Source organism: Portunus trituberculatus, unplaced genomic scaffold, assembly GCF_017591435.1.
Source record: "Portunus trituberculatus isolate SZX2019 unplaced genomic scaffold, ASM1759143v1 PGA_scaffold_410__1_contigs__length_386818, whole genome shotgun sequence".
Taxonomy (NCBI): Eukaryota; Metazoa; Arthropoda; class Malacostraca; order Decapoda; family Portunidae; genus Portunus; species Portunus trituberculatus.
The window spans coordinates 3,452-22,939 of record NW_025541578.1 but is presented as its reverse complement, the minus strand read 5'-3'; the positions used below and the strand labels follow the sequence as shown (position 1 = coordinate 22,939).

The window sequence follows — 19,488 nt, the reverse complement described above, 5'->3', positions numbered from 1 at the left end:
TTATTACAAAAATCCCACAAAAAAACACAGCACGTCAGAGCGGAAAAAACAATTGATGTGGTCACGACTAATCACAAAAAGCAACTGAGTTATTCTATAGGCAACTTAGATCTTTATTGTCTGCACGTGGGTCTTAAGCTCAGGCTACTCTACCATGTGCTTTCGCGCCAATACCAGTGTCGGTTTTCTTAGGTGTAAAATGGGGGTCCTTATTAATTCGTCACGGGTATTGGCGCACATTTTTCGTGCTAATACCCGTGGCGCCGACTGCATATATATAAATATACATACATATATATATATATATATATATATATATATATATATATATATATATATATATATATACAGTTAAGTCCCGGGTTACGTCGGTCTCGAGTTACGTCAAACTCGTAGTTACGTCAGTCCACTATAAGGCAATTTAAGATTACAAAAAAAAAAATTTATAAATCGTTAAGTGCGGGATTTATTGTTATTGTTGGTGGTTGCCCGCCACACGCTTGAATACAATAACACCCTGCCTCAGTTCCACCACACCATCGCCCCTGGCAAGAGTGTTATCCTACTTCTGCGTTTCCTGACTCAAGTTCTTAGTATCTTGCTTAGTGGCACCAAAGAGAAAACTTAGTGACAGCAGTGATGCTAAGAAAAGGAAAACCATTATGCTACAAGAAAAAGAGGACATAATTAAAAGATATGAGAAGGGAGGCAGCAGCTGTGTGTGAGGGAGGGAAGAAGAAAATGAGAAGCCCGTTACCATGACAACGGGGAGGTTGACGACCTTGAGGGCTCGCACACCCATCACAACAATAACAACTCCGGAGCCTTCGCCTGGGCCACACGACACTCGCAGCTGACTTGCACCGTCTGCGCCTGTCTGCTGATCCCTATTGCCCTTTCCTATTGCATTTCCTGCCCCGCTGCCCACGCTTCTACTCCCACCGCACTGCACTATGCTCCCAGCTGTCCGCCCTGTGGGTGTCACAACATTCGACCTGCCCACCCTCCTGGCGGCCTCAGGCGTCCACCCCTCTCGGCAACCTGCAGTCCTTCGCGTCCGTGGCCCTAATCAACAACAAAAACAAGCTTGTGTTTCATATTCCTACATAGTTGTAGATAATATAATAATATAACCTTTAACTTACATGAATGACCATAAACAATGATTGGTTGAAAACTCCATAATATGCTTTGAAATGTACGGAAACTCGAGTTACGTACAAAATCGACTTACATCATGTTTCAGGAACGTAACTCTGACGTAAACCGAGACCTTACTGTATATATATATATATATATATATATATATATATATATATATATATATATAGTTGTGAAGGTGTATTGCAGCAGCCTCCCAGATATGTACGTGTGCCTGTGTGAGTGTGGAGCAGCGTCATAAGAGAATACATATGGGTAGTACATATGAGTACATATGTGCAGACTTTAGCTAAAGGGTGAGCGAGGTGTTGGTTGCTCGTGTTTATGAAACTGTCACACCTTAATGGAAGGGACGCTGCTAGGCCTCCATGACGGAGGAGATGTGACCCCGGAGGTCACGGGGAGATAAGAGTGTGTGTGTGTGTGTGTATGGGTGAGGGCACTGGCCAGCCCTGGGATAATTGTCATACGGTACCGTGTAAATAAAGGCATGCATGTGTGAATTACTTGTAGCCAGCATTATTAGGGATATATTGGTAATTAGCGGTGAAGGTAGATAGCGTTACCTAATAAGCTGAAATAGATTCGTAAGGACATTGCCTGGCAGGTGCGACGAGGACAGAGGAAAGGAGTGTAGCAAGAGACCTCGAAGGAACAAGTCGTACTCTGGGGAGCAGTCAGAGAGTGAACGAGAGACGGAGAGACAGTGAAGTGCCTGACGAACTAACAAAGTGTTACCCGTACTTTGTTGCCGGCCCCTGCCCTGTCCTGTGTGCCACCGCCACCTGTTCCCGGTGACTCGTGTATAGTTGCTGTAATATAGAGAAAATAAGGAAGAAGTGTTTCCTTCCCCCCACTCTGTGTGACTTAGCTGAGTGAGAATGGGTGCTATAGCAGCAGACAGCCGGGCGTGAGAGAGCAATCTGCCCGCCGCTCCACCCCAGCCGCGCTGCGCCACCCAGGTAAAGTCCTTCTCCCCGACACACACGCCCTGAATCCCGAGAAGATTGTGAGGCGTCCCCTCCCTGAAGAAGAAGCTGAAGGAGGGTCGCAGCAATATATATATATATATATATATATATATATATATATATATATATATATATATATATATATATATATATATATATATATATATATATATATATATATATATATATATATATATATATATATATATATATATATATATATATATATATATATATATACACAGGCAACCCCCGCTTAATGAAGGTTCAAACAACGAAATTTCGCTACAACGAAGGTTTCATTTTACTACCATCTGCTCATTTAACGAATACCAAACTCGCTTTAACGAAGTTTTATCCAGGTAATTTTTTCCAAGTTTGAAAGCCCCGCCGTATCACACAAGCCGACAGCCTTTTGAATACACCAGCGCCTCTCGTGGACAACAGGCGCACCACTCTCACTCCCCTTCCCTTCCCTGCTCTTGGTTCAAAACAATAACAGTGTCCAGCACCAGCTCCTCATCTCACGCTCAACATGCCACCAAAATGCCCTGCAACCAGCCCTGCAATGTCACCTACCATTGCAAAGAAGAAAAGGAAATCTCTTACTCTCGAAGTGAAGCTCGATATAATTCACAGACACGAGAGAGGTGAGAAAACTACTAGCATTGCTCGCCACCATGGATTACCTCTATCTACTGTGTCTACGATTTTCAAGTCAGCAGATTCTATTAAAAAGGCTGGTGTGACATTAACTTCCTTACAAGCGAAAAGAACCACCCATACTCGTGACTTTGCAATGGAGAAAATGGAAAGTCTTTTGGAAATGTGGATTAATGACCAGGTACGTCGCCGCATGGCTGTATCTACCGCGCTCATCACTGCCAAGGCACACTCACTCTGGGAAGATATCCAAGCAAAATTACCTGAGGAGGAAAAAGCAAAGACTTCCTTTGGTGCAAGCAATGGGTGGTTTGATCGTTTCCGTAAGCGAGCTGGTTTACACAACATACAGATAACAGGTGAGTCTGCCAGTGCTGATTGTCCTGCTGCTGATGCATTTCTGTTTGTCTTAAAGCAACATATCTCAAGTGGTGGCTATTGTAATAAACAGGTAATTAATCTAGATGAAACTGGCCTGTATTGGAATAAAATGTCATCAAAGACCTTCATCTCCCAGGAAGAATAGAAAGCTCCAGGATTTAAGGCAGCCAAGGATAGGCTAACTCTCACACTCGGTGGTAATGCCGAGGGCTATCTTAATCTGAAACCTCTCGTTATTTACCAGTCAGAGAACCCTAGGGCACTGAAGGGCTTCACAAAGGCACAACTTCCAGTTATTTGGAAATCAAATAAGAAGGCCTGGCTCACTTCGTCCCTTTGCCAAGATTATGTGTGTGAGTATCTCTCACCAACATTAAGGAATATGCAGCAGCAAATAACATAGCTAACTGTTTCCTGCTGCTCATTGATAATGCACCAAGCCACCCATGTGCCATGGAAGATTGGGCTGATAACATAGAAGTCCTTTGTTTGCCACCAAATACTACATCCTTAATTCAGCCCATGGATCAGACTGTCATCACCACCTTTAAAGCCTATTACCAGCGATGCACTATGGCTCAGCTGGTGCAGGCACTGGACAGCAATCCTGAGCTCACCATCCAGTAATACTGGCGGAATTATAACATCAAGAAAGGGATTGATAACATCACAACAGCATGGAATGAGGTGGATAACAAAACTATGAATGCAGCCTGGAGTAAAGTTTGGCCTGAAGTGGTCGCTAACTTTACTGGATTCGTCCCTGTCAGCGTCACCGACCTCCGTAAAGACATTGTTCGGCTGTCACACCATGCTGGCTTTGAGGAGGTGGATGAAGAAGATGTTCAGGAGTTGCTGGACAGCCACAGGCAACCCCTGACTAACAAAGAACTTGAGGAAATGTTAAATGAGCGAGCTCACCAGGAAACAACCGAACCTGAGAAAGAACGAGTGCTAACAATAAACTTTTTGCAAGAATTTTTTTGCAAAATAGAGAGTGCCATTGATTCATTGAAAGAAGTGGATCCAAATTATGCCAGGAGTTCTACTGCAGCCCATGAGATAGAAAAAGCACTCGGTTGTTACAAAGAAATATTGGCTGCGAAGAGACGCAAGGCTACACAATCATCAATCGAGTCTTACTTCAGGCCATCCACTCCTTCCACCAAATCGTCAGTGTCCCCAACACCTTCACTCTCAAGAGATATTGCTCAGTCCATCTCTTCAAGGTCATACACGCCCTCCTTTCCTGTGGCGTCCACTTCATTCCCCCGTGACCAAGACTCACCAGCTGCTGACTCACCAGACGTCATAAGCATCAGCTACTCCTCAGATTCTGACTGAATGTGTAAGTAATATTTGCACTACTACTTATAATTTGTTGTAAAAAAAAGATGCTTAAATGGTACGTTAGTTTTGTATGCGGTAATGCTTATGACGTCTGGTGACTCACCAGCTGCTGACTCACCAGACGTCATAAGCATCAGCTACTCATCAGATTCTGACTGAATGTGTAAGTAATATTTGCACTACTACTTATAATTTGTTGTAAAATAAGATGCTTAAATGGTACGTAAGTTTTGTATGCGGTACAATGATGCACCGTTTGTTGACATCCCACAGTTGCCGGCTAGTGTCTTTCCACTCTCCCTCCCTTGTTGTGTCTCAGTGTCGCCTGCAGGCCACCGCATACTGCACTTTTGAGGCACTAGAGGCTGTGACATATAGCCTGCACGGCCCCAACCTACCTCCAAGAAGAAGACTCTCCCTCCCTTCATAAATTTAAGATAATCAACCATAAAGTTAGTTACATAGATACATTAGTGTACATCATGATTAAACTGCTTAAATGTTTAACTTCATAATTTTTACTTTCATTAAACCTTTCACTGTACTATGATGCATTCTCGCTTTGTTTACTCTCAATGTTAGTTCAAGTCTAAAAAAAAAATAATAATGAAATAAAAAAAAAAATTCAGGCGTCAAAATGTTATAGTTGGTTCACTTAACGAAGTTTCGCTTAACGAAGTGTTTTTCAGGAACGTAACCCCTTTGTTAAGCGGTGGTTGCCTGTGTATATATATATATATATATATATATATATATATATATATATATATATATATATATATATATATATATATATATATATATATATATATATATATATATATATATATATATATATATATATATATATATATATATATATATATATATATATATATATATATTGTGAGGGCCAGCGCATTATTTCCCCTTTATTTAATAATATTATATGTATAGTCTCTGGCCCAAGCGCGGGCTGTTGCTGTTCCATTGTGCGGCCAAACCTTTGTTTCCCCCATTTTGTGCGCCGGCGAGTTTCACATCAGTACAGAGCCAGTCTTCAGCGGAGGTAGACACGCTCGCTCTTGGTTCTGGCATATAGTAGAGACACGTGTTGCTGGGCTGTTCCTCTTACTCGCTAGTCACTGGTCTGGGAGTTGTGCCCTCCTGTTGAGTAGCTGCCTTGCTAGTGGGTAGACCGTGGCTGTGTAGGACAACGGGCTTGTTGTCCTTAGGAAAGTGTAGCCGGTTGGGGCTGCATTTCCTGTTGTGCGTTCGTCCACTCGGGTGTGGCGACGCGGAGAGACACGTTGCTGTCTCGTCCTGATTGTTTGTTTGTAAGTGGCTGTGGTCACCAGTGTGTTTTGTTGGGTGGCTGTGTGCCCCCACCATCTTTTGTATAGTTTCAGTAGTAAACTGTATTGTAGTGGTAGTAGCCACACACACTATTGAATGCTGAGAGGCTTCATGTCGGCCAGTAGTGCGTAGTTGTTTGCCAGACGTCTCTGCGACGAGTATATAGTGGGTGTCACCTGTAGGTGGTGTCTGGGCTTGTGTGTACATCACCGGATGTGCTGTACACATCATATATTGCAGTAGTAGTAGACCAGGGATGTCAGTCTAACAGGTGTTAGTAAGGACATGTAGTAGGATAGTATAAGTATATGATATACCGCGTGCGTTGTTCTGGTCTGTGAGTTATCACAGTCTGTGGACAGGGCGTGTGGAGAGGCATTAATACTTCATAGAGAAGTGGGTGGAATTGTCCTTGTGGGCGGTTTCTCTATGGGGTATTAAGGCCTCGCCCTGTTACACATAGCATTTACCATTTATAAATTCTACTTGGTTGGGTACAGGAGGAGAAGGAGTTGTTGAGGAGATTCCCTTACAGTGGGGGAGATTATACACTGTTGGCGACCTTGAAAGAACCTGAGGGTTACGTCGGCTGCGAGTTGTAGTAGTGGGGACTCTGTGGAGTGATTTATAACCCCAACTGTACTGACCGTAACAAAGTTGGCGATTTTGCCAGCATAACCGTCTAGTGAGCTGTAGCAGCTAACCGCAGCAGCAGCCAGGGGTGAACTCGTAACAGTGGCGACCTCGCCAGGATAAACCAAGTGCTTTATAGTGTGTAGTGTTATTGTGTGGGGTATTATTACTTATATTATTTTATTGTTTGTGAAGACGAGTCCCTGTGAGCACCATGGAGAGAGTTACTGGTCTTTTCACCCCACCAGTGGAGGGTGAGGATGCGAGTGTGAGCCGGCAAGACTCACCACGTGAGCATGATGAGTCGGTGGCCGCGCGTGGGGTCAGTGAGGACGCATGTACTACGTGTCATGATAATGCATGTGGCGGTCCAGAGAAGGTGATGTGGGATATATTAGCCCTGGCAGAAGTATCGGAAGCAGGGAAGGCTCCCGACGATCTAGTCCAGCAAGCAGTATTGCTGATAGTGTCCAGTCAGCTGCCAGACTGGAGGAACTGCGATTAAAGCTGGAACTGAGGAAAATGGAGATAGAAGCAGAAGAGAGGCGAGAGTTGAAGAGATTAGCTGCAGAAGAGAGACAATAGTCAAACAGACTAGCAGCAGAGCGAGAGGCTAGAGAGGCGGAAGAAAGACGAGAACTTCAGAGACTAGCAGCAGAGCAGGAGGCTAGAGAGGCGGAAGAGAGGGGTAGAGAGACGGAAGAAAGACGAGAAATTCAGAGACTAGCAGCAGAGAAGGAGGCTAGAGAGATGGAGATGATGAGATTGGAGATGGAGAGAGAAAGGGCAGATAAAGATAGAGAGTTGGAGTGGGAGAGAACTCGCCATGCAATAAGTATGCCTGGAGTTGTTGGTAGTGTAGGAGGAGGAGGAGAACAGAGTGTTGAGCGTACGTTAGTTCAAAGTCTCCAGCTAGTCCCCGAATTTGATGAGGCTAAGGTGGCTGAATGGTTTGTCCGCTTCGAGAGGAAAGCCAAGGAGTTTGCTTGGTCTCGAGAGAGATGGGTAGGCTTAGTCGCGAATAAACTCAAGGGAAAAGCCTTGGAAGTTTATGACAAAATGTCAGCTGATGATCTGGATGATTATGAGGAGTTTAAGGCTGACATTTTGCGGGCATATGAGCTGCGACCAGAAGCCTATCACTTGCAATTCAGAGGAAAGAGGAAGCGAGCAAGTGACTCCTACCTCGAGTGTGCTCGTTCACTGGAGCAAGTGTTTGAGAGATGGGTTGCTAGCGAGGGTATTGACTCTCTCGAGGCTTTGAAGGAGTTAGTAGTTATGGAGCAGTTTATTGATATTGCTGATAAGGAGCTGGTACCTCTGTTAAGGGAGAAGAGGTTTAAGACCTTGAAGGAGGCTGCTACATGGGCTGATGATTATGTGTTGGCCCACCATCCTGTGCAGCAGCCTGGGAGTTGGAGTCGTAAAGAAGGTGGTCCTAAGGGAGGCCCAGGGAGTGGTGGCAGTTCTTCCTCGGGCTCTCCAGGCCACTTTAGGTGATACACTGGGTTCGGCAGTAAAATGGGTTTTGGAAAGCCCCAGGCCCCCACCCCTCCTTTTTCTGCGAAGGACGGACGGCGGGGAAGGCGGCCTCTAAAACGCCCAAGTATGATTCCCAGCCTACGTGCTATCACTGCCGAGGGAAAGGGCATTTTAAGTTCAATTGCCCAAAATTAGAAACAGCTGAAACTCCAAAGTCCTCGCAGAAACCAGTTGCCTTGTTGGTGTGGCCAGATAAAGTTTGTGGTGATGAATTGACTGCTCCTTCAGGCTTTAGAAGTGAGAAGGCACGGCGTGTGCCTGAGTTGTGTTTGGAGGAGAGAGCAGGTTGGCCCACCTGTCCCTCCCCCTGTTGCCTCGCCCGCTGTTGGTAAGGATAGTGAGCTTGACTGGTGCCGTCCTTTCCTGTGTGGAGGCACTGTTGAGATTGATGGCACCAAGTATCCCATCACTGTACTGCGTGATACGGGAGCACAGCAGTCAGTGTGCCGAAATGTCACTGGTAGGAAGGTGACGTCTAGCAAGGCAGTGTTGTGTCGTGGACTTAACACTGTGGAGGAGTTCGTGACGGCTGAGGTGACGCTGTCATGTCCTCTTGTCACTGCTACGGCGCAGGTAGCAGTGGCAGACGAACTGCCAGTCGCAGGAGTGGACTTCCTGCTTGGGAATGATTTGGCTGGTGGTCGTGTATGGATCCCAACCTCTGAGGAGGATGAGGTTGCTGAAGAGTCTGGGCCAGTGGTGCAAGACTCGGTAAATGTTGTTACCCGCTCTCAGGCCCGCTGGGCTGAGAGAGAGCCTATTACTACCCAGGAGGTTGCTAGCAGCCCGATGGGATTGACTCCAGATGGGAGTAACAGTGCTGATGTGGTGGAGCCAGTGTTGGGCTCACCATTGAGTTCAGGTGTAGAGGCTGACGGTGACGGTGTCGAGTCACTTGTTAATGCACCGGACTCGGCTTTGGGAGTTGTTGCTGAGAGTGAGGACGGAGTGTTGGGTGTAGCTGAGTTGTTTGATGGTTATCCTCACTCTGCAGAGCACTCCGGAGGGAGCACTCGTGCTGAGTCGCTTCCTGGTGTGGAGGCTGAGGGCTCTGATGTTCAGCACAGGCCCCAGCATGATAAGTCAGGCAGTTTGTTGGAAGTTGGCGCCCAGGGTGGGGAGACTTCCAGTTCTGCGGGGGAGTTGGGAGTTTCTCCCCCTGTGGAGCATCTTGGAGGCAGGGAGCGAGCTGTTCCTTTGCCTGGTGACTGCCTGGCTGGTGGTGATGATCCTTCTGAGGACTCACCAGATCACATGGCAGGAGCGGAGCAGCCTGGGCCAGCTCTCCGTCCTCGATGCCGTGTGGGACGTAGGGTTGCAGCGTTGCCTCAACCCCATGACCCTATAGTCCCCCTTTCTCTTACCCAGCTAGAGCCTGCAGAGCTCATTCGTAGGCAGCAGGAGGACCCGGCGTTGGCTTCCTTCTTTGCTCGAGTGGGTGAGGGAAGTGAGGAGTTGGAGGGCAGGGAGGAGTTTGTATTGCATCAAGGGGTGTTGTGTCGTAGATGGCAGGAGAGTGACGGTGGTGAGTTATTGCAAGTAGTTGTGCCGCAGAAGCTGCGTGAGGCACTTGTGCTGTTGGCACATGAGGGGCCCATGGCTGGACACCTGGGCATCCTAAAGACCGTTGCTCGCCTGCGTCGCAATTTTTGGTGGCCCAGCATGTCTGGAGAAGTAGCCACAATTCTTAAGTGCTGCCACACTTGTCAAGTGGTGGGCAAGCCTACTCAGACACCCCCTGTGGCGCCACTCCACCCTATCCCTGCTGTTGATCCTCCCTTCACGAGGGTTTTGATTGATATAGGAGGTCCTCTGCCTACTACCAGGGCTGGTCACAAGTATCTGTTGACCATAATGGATGTTACCACGCGGTACCCTGAAGCAATTCCCCTGAGAAGCACTCTTTCTAAGGTGGTGCTGAAGGCTTTGTTAACCTTCTTTACACACTTTGGATTGCCAGCAGAGCTGCAGTCCGATCAGGGGACCAACTTTACTTCAAAGTTGTTTGAGGATATGATGACTGCGTGGGGGATCAAGCATATTGTGTCCAGTGCTTATCATCCACAGTCTCAGGGAGCCCTGGAGAGACATCATCAAACTCTCAAAACCATGCTCAAGAATTTCTGCATGGAGAGAGATAAGGATTGGGACGAGGGTGTCCCCTTTGTCTTATTTGCGGTGAGAGAAGCGCCCACTGAGTCCTTGGGTTTCTCACCCAATCAGTTAGTGTTTGGACACCGAGTGCGTGGACCGCTCGACGTAGTTCGGGAGGCTTGGTGTCAGCCGTCGCCTGAGCGCCCTGTCTCACTGCTTAAGAGCATTATGAGCAGTCGAGAGAGACTAGCCAAGGCATTAGAGGTGGCGCAGGCCCACCTGTGTAAGGCCCAGCAGAGTATGAAGGGGTATTATGACCGAAGGGCCGAGTATCGGAGTTTTGCCCCTGGAGATGAGGTGCTCGTGCTGTTACCACTGCAGGGCCAGCCGCTTGCTGCCCGCTATAGTGGCCCCTATATTATAGAGAAGAGGGTAAGTGACCTCGACTACCTGGTAGTCACTCCTGACCGGCGCAAGAGGGCTCAGCTGTGTCACGTTAACATGCTGAAGCCCTATTTTCGTTCTACTAGCCAGAAGGGCTCTTTTAGTTCTGCCGTGCAAGAGGCATCTTCAGTTTTATTTTTCTGCCGGGAGGGAGAGGCTCCAGAAGTTATTGGGCCTGAACCTGTTGTTCCTACAGGGCAGTGGGAACGGAATAGCCTCCATCTCTTGAAAGAGAAGTTTGCACATTTAGGGGATCAGCAATATGAGTTGCTTTGGCGGCTGAGAAAGTACTCTTCAGTGTTTAGCAGTGTCCCGGGCAGGACACAGTTGATAGAACACGATATTGATGTTGGGGACGCAGAGCCTGTCAAACTGCCCCCCTACCGAGTAAATCCTATGAAGCAAGCACTGGTGGAGAAGGAGTTGGAGTACATGCTTGAGCATGGGCTCATTACTCGGACGTACAGTCAATGGAGTTCCCCAGTCACCCTGCTGCCTAAGCCTGATGGCAAGGTCAGGTTTTGTATTGACTTCTGGCGGGTTAATGCTCTAACCAAAGTAGACACTTATCCCTTGCCCCGTGTAGATGACTCTGTGGACCGAATCGGGTCAGCTACTTTTATCACCAAAGTGGACCTTGTCAAGTGGTACTGGCATGTCCCATTGACGGAGCGGGCTAAGGAGATAGCGAGTTTTGTGGCCAACGGCGCTGTCTATCAGTGCCAAGTGATGCCTTATGGGCTGCGAAATGCCCCAGCCACATTTCAGCGTCTCATGGACCGAGTTACTGATGGTCTGACTCACTGTGTCGTATACATTGATGACGTGGTCATCTATGACACCACATGGGCTGAGCATCTGACTAATGTAGAAGCCCTCTTTGCACGACTCCAGGAAGCGGGATTAGTTGTCAACTTGGAGAAGTGTGAATTTGTACAAGCTCGGGTGCAATACCTGGGTTACCGAGTGGGCCATGGCTACATCACTCCTCCTGAAGCCAAAGTAGAAGCGATGAGGCGGTTCCCCGCACTGACCTGTCGCCGTGCCTTGCAGAGATTCTTAGGAGTGGTAGGTTACTACCGTCGTTTTGTACCGGGGTATTCAACCCTCCTGGCACCTCTTACAGATCTCTTGCAGAAGGGTAAGAAGTGGATCTGGAGTGAAGACTGTGAGAGCGCCTTTCACCGAGTTAAGACCATTTTATGCGAGATGCCAGTGCTCCAGGCCCCTGACTTCAGGCGAAGTTTTGCTCTCGCAGTAGATGCCAGTCAGGTGGGAGTAGGCGCAGTTTTATTGCAGCCTGATGACCAGGGTGTTAACCACCCTGTGTGTTATTTTTCGAAAAAGTTTACTCCCGCCCAGAAGAACTATTCAGTCATTGAGCAAGAGCTGCTTGCCATTTTGTTAGCCTTGCAGCATTTTGAAATTTACATCCTCGCTTATGGGCCCCAAGTAGTCATCTATTCAGATCATAGTCCCCTTCAGTTCTTAGAAAAGTTTAAATTTAAAAATCAGCGTTTAACTCGCTGGAGTCTTCTACTCCAGGAGTACAATATTATTGTCAGACATATAAAGGGAGCAGACAACGTTGTAGCTGATTGTCTGTCCTGGGGCCATTCCCTTTAATCAGTTCTGTGCCTTTTAGAAAAATTTTGTAGATGTTTTTTATTTCCAAAATTTTTTCTTTTAAGGGAGGGCGTGTGAGGGCCAGCGCATTATTTCCCCTTTATTTGATAATATTATATGTATAGTCTCTGGCCCAAGCGTGGGCTGTTGCTGCTCCGTTGTGCGGCCAAACCTTTGTTTCCCCCATTTTGTGCGCCGGCGAGTTTCACATCAGTACAGAGCCAGTCTTCAGCGGAGGTAGACACGCTCGCTCTTGGTTCTGGCACATAGTAGAGACACATGTTGCTGGGCTGTTCCTCTTACTCGCTAGTCACTGGTCTGGGAGTTGTGCCCTCCTGTTGAGTAGCTGGCTTGCTAGTGGGTAGACCGTGGCTGTGTAGGACAACGGGCTTGTTGTCCTGAGGAAAGTGTAGCCGGTTGGGGCTGCATTTCCTGTTGTGCGTTCGTCCACTCGGGTGTGGCGACGCGGAGAGACACGTTGCTGTCTCGTCCTGATTGTTTGTTTGTAGGTGGCTGTGGTCACCAGTGTGTTTTGTTGGGTGGCTGTGTGCCCCCACCATCTTTAGTATAGTTTCAGTAGCAAACTGTATTGTAGTGGTAGTAGCCACACACACTATTGAATGCTGAGAGGCTTCATGTCGGCCAGTAGTGCGTAGTTGTTCGCCAGACGTCTCTGCGACGAGTATATAGTGGGTGTCACCCGTAGGTGGTGTCTGGGCTTGTGTGTACATCACCGGATGTGCTGTACACATCATATATTGCAGTAGTAGTAGACCAGGGATGTCAGTCTAACAGGTGTTAGTAAGCACTTGTAGTAGGATAGTATAAGTATATGATATACTGCGCGCGTTGTTCCGGTCTGTGAGTTATCACAGTCTGTGGACAGGGCGTGTGGAGAGGCATTAATACTTCATAGAGAAGTGGGTGGAATTGTCCTTGTGGGCGGTTTCTCTATGGGGTATTAAGGCCTCGCCCTGTTACACATAGCATTTACCATTTATAAATTCTACTTGGTTGGGTACAGGAGGAGAAGGAGTTGTTGAGGAGATTCCCTTACAGTGGGGGAGATTATACACTGTTGGCGACCTTGAAAGAACCTGAGGGTTACGTCGGCTGCGAGTTGTAGTAGTGGGGACTCTGTGGAGTGATTTATAACCCCAACTGTACTGACCGTAACAAAGTTGGCGATTTTGCCAGCATAACCGTCTAGTGAGCTGTAGCGGCTAACCGCAGCCGGGGGGTGAACCGTATATATATATATATATATATATATATATATATATATATATATATATATATATATATATATATATATATATATATATATATATATATATATATATATATATATATATATATATATATTTTTTTTTTTTTTTTTTTTTTTTTTTACTTTGTACTGGAGATTTTGCCATGCAATACTTAGCTGCAAGATCTTTTCTTGTATTTATTAATAATCTCCTTTTTCTGTTCAATGGTTGTCACTACGTTCTTCCTTTTAGGGTTATTTTCACCATTAATAAGCTTCTTTGATGCCACTATAAGTTTGTAAATTAAAAACTACAGACAGAACACAGGAGAAACTTGTTGTTTTCAAGGGACAACTGGAGCGTGACAAGCGCTTGCGGCAAAGTGACTGATACCACTGCGTCAAACGCACGCCACACTTTATTAGGATGCGGTCAAACTTATAGAATTAACAAATTGGCTACATTACAATCCACTCTTCACTTCGTCAACGTAGTAAATGCATTAGTTTACACTTTCCCTAAACTTATCCCGTCTCACGGCACAAGCCAAACACCCAATACACGTCAGCACATTCGAGACATTAATATGTGAATACAATGTAAATACATTAATACATAGTGATACATACATATAACGGCAACAGTCAGCTTCTATGACAACTCAATGGGTCGGTCCGTACACTCGCCTCCCCAACAGTGCTACCTCCAATTCCAATCAGTGATGCACAACACCAGCAGCGTTGTCTCCAACACAGTAATGCACTACACAAATGTAGTGATTTGAGTAAGGTTATAAAAAAAAGTAAAAGGCAAGCAGAGATAAAACTAGCTAGAGCTGGGAGTAAAGATCCCAAAAAATTTTATAGTTATTACAAGGTCAGTGATAAAAGAAATAAGGATAGGATTGGACTACTCAGAAAAGATGGTGTATTATTTGATCAAAATGAAGACATAGTAGAATTATTGAATGAACAATTTTCTTCAGTATTTACTAGGGAAAGAATAGGAAATCCTGTTACAAACAGTGCGACGAGTAGTTTAAGAGCTTTAGAAAATATTGATATAAAACCGGGAATTATTAGGAAATTTATTCTTGAACTAGACGATAGGAAAGCTAGTGGTCCTGATGAGCTACATGCCAGAGTACTTAGGGAGGGTGTAGACAGTATTTCTGAAGCACTTAAGTTAATCTTTGAAAGATCACTTAGGTTTGCTGAGATACCTCAGGACTGGAAGTTAGCTAATGTTACTCCAATATTTAAAAAAGGTAGGAAGGATGATGCAAATAATTATAGACCGATCAGTTTAACTAGTATAGTATGTAAGATACTAGAGAAAATCATTAAGGGTAGTATTTGGGAGCATTTAAATGAGAATAGATTAATTAGAGATACCCAACATGGCTTTAGATCAGGGAGGTCCTGTCTTACAAATTTGCTCGATATCTTAGAATATATTACCAAGGAGTTAGATGATGGAAATAGCATAGATGTTATATATCTAGATTTTAGCAAGGCGTTTGATAAGGTACCGCATAGGAGGCTAGTGTACAAATTGAGACTACATGGGATAGGGGTAGGTTAGTTGATTGGATTAGTGAATGGCTTTCTGATAGGAAACAGAGAGTAGTATTAAATGGGGCAATGTCTGAGTGGAAGGAAGTGGTTAGTGGGGTACCCCAAGGATCAGTGCTAGGACCTCTTCTTTTCTTGGTGTACATTAACGATTTAGATATAGGAATTAGTAGCAAAGTATCAAAGTTTGCAGATGATACTAAGATAGCATGTGCAGTACAGGGTGAAAAGGACAATTACAGAATACAACGAGACCTGGACAGGCTGATAGCATGGGCAGACAGGTGGCAGATGGAGTTTAATTCTGATAAGTGTCAGGTTATGCATTTAGGTAAAGACAACACAAACTTTAACTATGAGATGGAGGGATGTTGGCTAGAGGCAGTAGAGGAAGGAAAGGATTTAGGAGTAGTGATAGACAGGACTATGAAATTTTCAAAGCAATGTTTAGAAGCAAGAAATAGGGCAAATAGGATCCTGGGTTTTATAAATAGAAATGTTAGTTATAAAAGTAAGGAAGTGGTGCGTAGCTTATGTAATTCCTATGTTAGGCCCCATTTAGAGTATTGCATACAGGCCTGGTCACCCCACTATAGGCAGGATATCAACATGTTAGAAGCAGTTCAGAGAAGAGCAACTAGGATGATACCAGCATTAAAGCGCCTGGAGTATAGAGATAGATTAAAGGAATTAAACATGTTTTCATTTGAGAGGAGATGTATAAGAGGGGATATGATAGAGTTATTTAAAATGTTCTCAGATACAAACTATATAGATGTGAGATCTTTCTTTACCTTAGAGGAAGGAAATAGGACTAGAAATCATGGCAGGAAGATTAGAAAGCAAGGCTGCAGGTTAGATATAAGAAAATATTTCTTTAGTCATAGAGTGGTAGACTTCTGGAATGCATTGCCAGAGACGGTTGTAAATAGCACTAGTTTGACAATGTTTAAAAACAGATTAGATAAGCACTTAAATTTATTAGATTTATAATTATGTATAGCACTGCATGATAGTTTTTATAAGAAATTTACTATAGTTAAATAAGACATGATCCCCATGTATGGGGACAACAAATTGTAGAGGATTTCGCTGCAGGACTTAGCCCTGTTAATGGGCCAAATATTTAGAATTAGTATATAATGTATTGTGTACTTGTAAGTGTATCTTTAAGTACTGGTGACGAGGTCGCTGTGCGACTGGTACAGGATAACCTAGATGGGCCCTGGTGGCCCTTTGTTATCCTATTATTTATGTTATGTTATGTTATGTTAGGACTCATGAGCGACGTCTTCTCACCGGCTATCTTCGTGGTGGAATGAGGTGACATTGCAGAGTGGCTTTACTGAGGATCACTCACCAAAATACTTAAGGAACGAAAGAGCGAGCTGCGCCTATAGAACTTAGTGTAATTACTGGTAAGGGGAAGGGAGGCATCAGTGACCCCCATCCCTGGTGTAAACTCTCTCTCTCTCTCTCTCTCTCTCTCTCTCTCTCTCTCTCTCTCTCTCTCTCTCTCTCTCTCTCTCTCTCTCTCTCTTGCCAGCTTTTGACGGCAACTACAAGGGGTGGAATCCAAGAAACTTTAATGACACGCTACTAATGTGTGAGTGTATCCATAACTGAAAACGGTATTCATGAACACATCGAATGTCAGTAGGGCATCATTATTAACTTTCAGCCTATATCACTAATAATTACATCACCCTAGGTGTTGTAATGCAGTGTTATTCAACCTGGGTGGACAGTCCACGTTATAGTGGACAAGATTAAGTGAGGGGTGGACTACTGGGTGGACGAGATCCTCACCTGCACGTGTCTGTTTAATAAACAAGAGACTCACTCTCTTTCTCTCTCTCTCCTATATTTCTTAAAATACATACTACAAATACATATTTACCTATTGTAACATCGAGGTTGCCACCTTGTCTACTCGCAAGACCCTGATAGTACAACTACGTGAGGGACTGTCTCACCATTGGTTGTCATAAATCACGCCAGTGCTATTCAACCTGGGTGGACAGTTTCGGGGTGGGATGGACAGCTTCTACTTAATCACCACTAGGGACGGATGACATGAAAAAAGATTGAAGATCACTGTTGTAATGTATTGTTATCTCTTATTTATATATATATATATATATATATATATATATATATATATATATATATATATATATATATATATATATATATATATATATATATATATATATATATATATATATATATATATATATATATATATATATATATATATATATATATATATATATATATATATATATATATATATATATATGCACACAAAATAACCTCGTTTTTAGCCTCAACCAAGCTTTACCACACAATAAACATGATTTTTTTTATCCACATCATGAAATATTACATAGAACAGAGAGAAAAAAAATATCAAGATGGGAGAGCAAATTTGGCTGTGCCATCAGCCCGCCAATCGGCAGGATGTATGGCCAGCGGACATTTGAAGACCAGATATTTTCTTGAGTACCAAGTTGAACTTTTGCGTTCAAGTATCAAAAAGTTCAACTGCCAAGACTTTCAAGTATTGAGTCTTCACCATATTAATGAACTTAAATCACAAATAAATAATGATAATAGGCAAAATATAAGTGTTAGTATACAAAATGAGGCATATCTGTGATTGACAGGGTCGCCTGGAGGACTGGTTATCTCTGCTTGGCCTGAAGGAATACACAGCTTTACTGAAGCAGCAGAAGTATGTCTCTGTGGTGCAGACGACACAACTCACCTGGGAAGATTTGGAGGACTTTGGCATAATCAAGCTAGGCCATCAGAAGGTACATCCACCACTTCTTAATACTTATAATTTATTCTAATGGCCCAAAATATTAAGGCAGTTAAGTATTATGGAAATAGTCTTAGCATATTGTTTTTTGCAAAACTTTTTTTTTTTTTTTTTTTTTTTTTTTTTTTTCTTCAAAATAGTGTTTACAGGGATCAGCAGTGAAATTGTGGACCTGAGTCAAACCTCAGACTATTCCAACCCTCAGATTAATTCATTTCAGTATCATGTAGACACATTGGTTCAAAATCAGTTATATGCACTCTGTTTTCATACATGACATGAAGATTAACTAAAACACAATGCTTATTGCAGTTAATGTTGGCCATCAAGCGTGTCAAAGACACCATAGCAGGCAAGAACTTCACCACTTGTCAGCAGCCAGTGTACAGGGCTCATGATACCAAGATTACTTGTGCCTGTGAAGGACGGGAACAGTTCAATGGAGTCCCTGAGCTCCAGTCATTCGTTGCTCCTGGCCCAAAGCCTCAAGCCAGGCCTGCACATTCTTGCCCCAGATCAGGGAAGGTCCAGTACTGGCCAGCAGTTGCAGCTGGGCAGATCAGGCATGATGGCGGGGGACACAGAACCCGTTCTTTGGCATGCACCTGACATTCTACCCTGAGCGCACATCAGCAGATCATCCACAAGGCCCAGTGTCACTTGGCAATCTCCCACCAAGACCATCTGCACCTTCAAATCAAAATTTACCTCATCCTCAGAGATCTATAGAAGACAGTGACATCACGCCAATTAACAAGTATGCAGATGTTTACAAAGGTGGAGGAACTTTTCCCAGACATAACTCTGCTAATAAGTTCAGACCCACTGCTAAAATGATGGCAAGTACTCTAGCTGACATCCATGAATTACCACAGGGAATGCCAAAGAAAATTCCGCCTAGGCCTCCCCGCTGGTCAAGCTCTATCAAGGACATCTCGAAGGAAGTAGCAAGTCAGGACAGCCTGTGGCGAGGGTTGTCTTGTGTCAACTTGACTGATGATGTCACCACTGACCTCCCATCACCTGCTCCTGCCCTGCTAAATATTGCAAGTTTAACCAGTAATATTTACAGAAGCAATTCACCAACATTGTAATTAATAAGTGTGCAAATATTTACAAAGGTGGAGGAATTTTTCCCAGACGTAGCACTACTAATAAGCTCACAGCCACCGCTAAAATGATGGGAAATACTGACATCCACAAATTACCACAGGGAACGCCAAAACATTTCCTGCTTTGGTGCCTCCGCTGGTCAAGCTCTGTGAGGGAGAGCTTAAAGAAGGTAGTGAGTCAGGACAGCCAGCAGTAAGGGTTGTCTTGTATCAATCTGATTGATTACATCACCACCGACCACCAACCTCCTCCTGCCCCACCAAACATTGTAAGTTATACATTGTAGTTACTTTATCAGTAATATTTCATTTACAGGTTCAATACCCTAAAATTGTAATTCAATAATATATTGAGATACGAGCCACGATCTGGTCCATTTTTTATTTTGAGAGAGGAGTTGCTGCTTCATGACAGCCAGCATTACCTGTCTTGCCAATTTACAAGTTCTCCATAAAATCCAGTTATTCTGTCATTAGAGTTCATTGCTAGTCTGGCAAGTTAGCAAGTCTCTAAAGTATCACTTA

At 44.4% G+C, this 19,488-nt stretch overlaps 1 protein-coding gene across 1 annotated transcript in view; it reads left to right on the top strand.

Moving 5' to 3' along the window:
* The window catches only part of LOC123500569, a 31,928-nt gene extending 13,045 nt beyond the window's left edge, over positions 1-18,883 (top strand). Inside the window, exons 4-5 of the mRNA XM_045249257.1 lie at positions 17,694-17,843; positions 18,164-18,883. Of these exons, the coding sequence (XP_045105192.1) occupies positions 17,694-17,843; positions 18,164-18,460 (447 nt within the window). The 3' untranslated portion in view covers positions 18,461-18,883. The remainder of the gene's footprint in view (positions 1-17,693; positions 17,844-18,163) is intronic.
* The last annotated feature ends 605 nt before the right edge of the window (positions 18,884-19,488 follow it).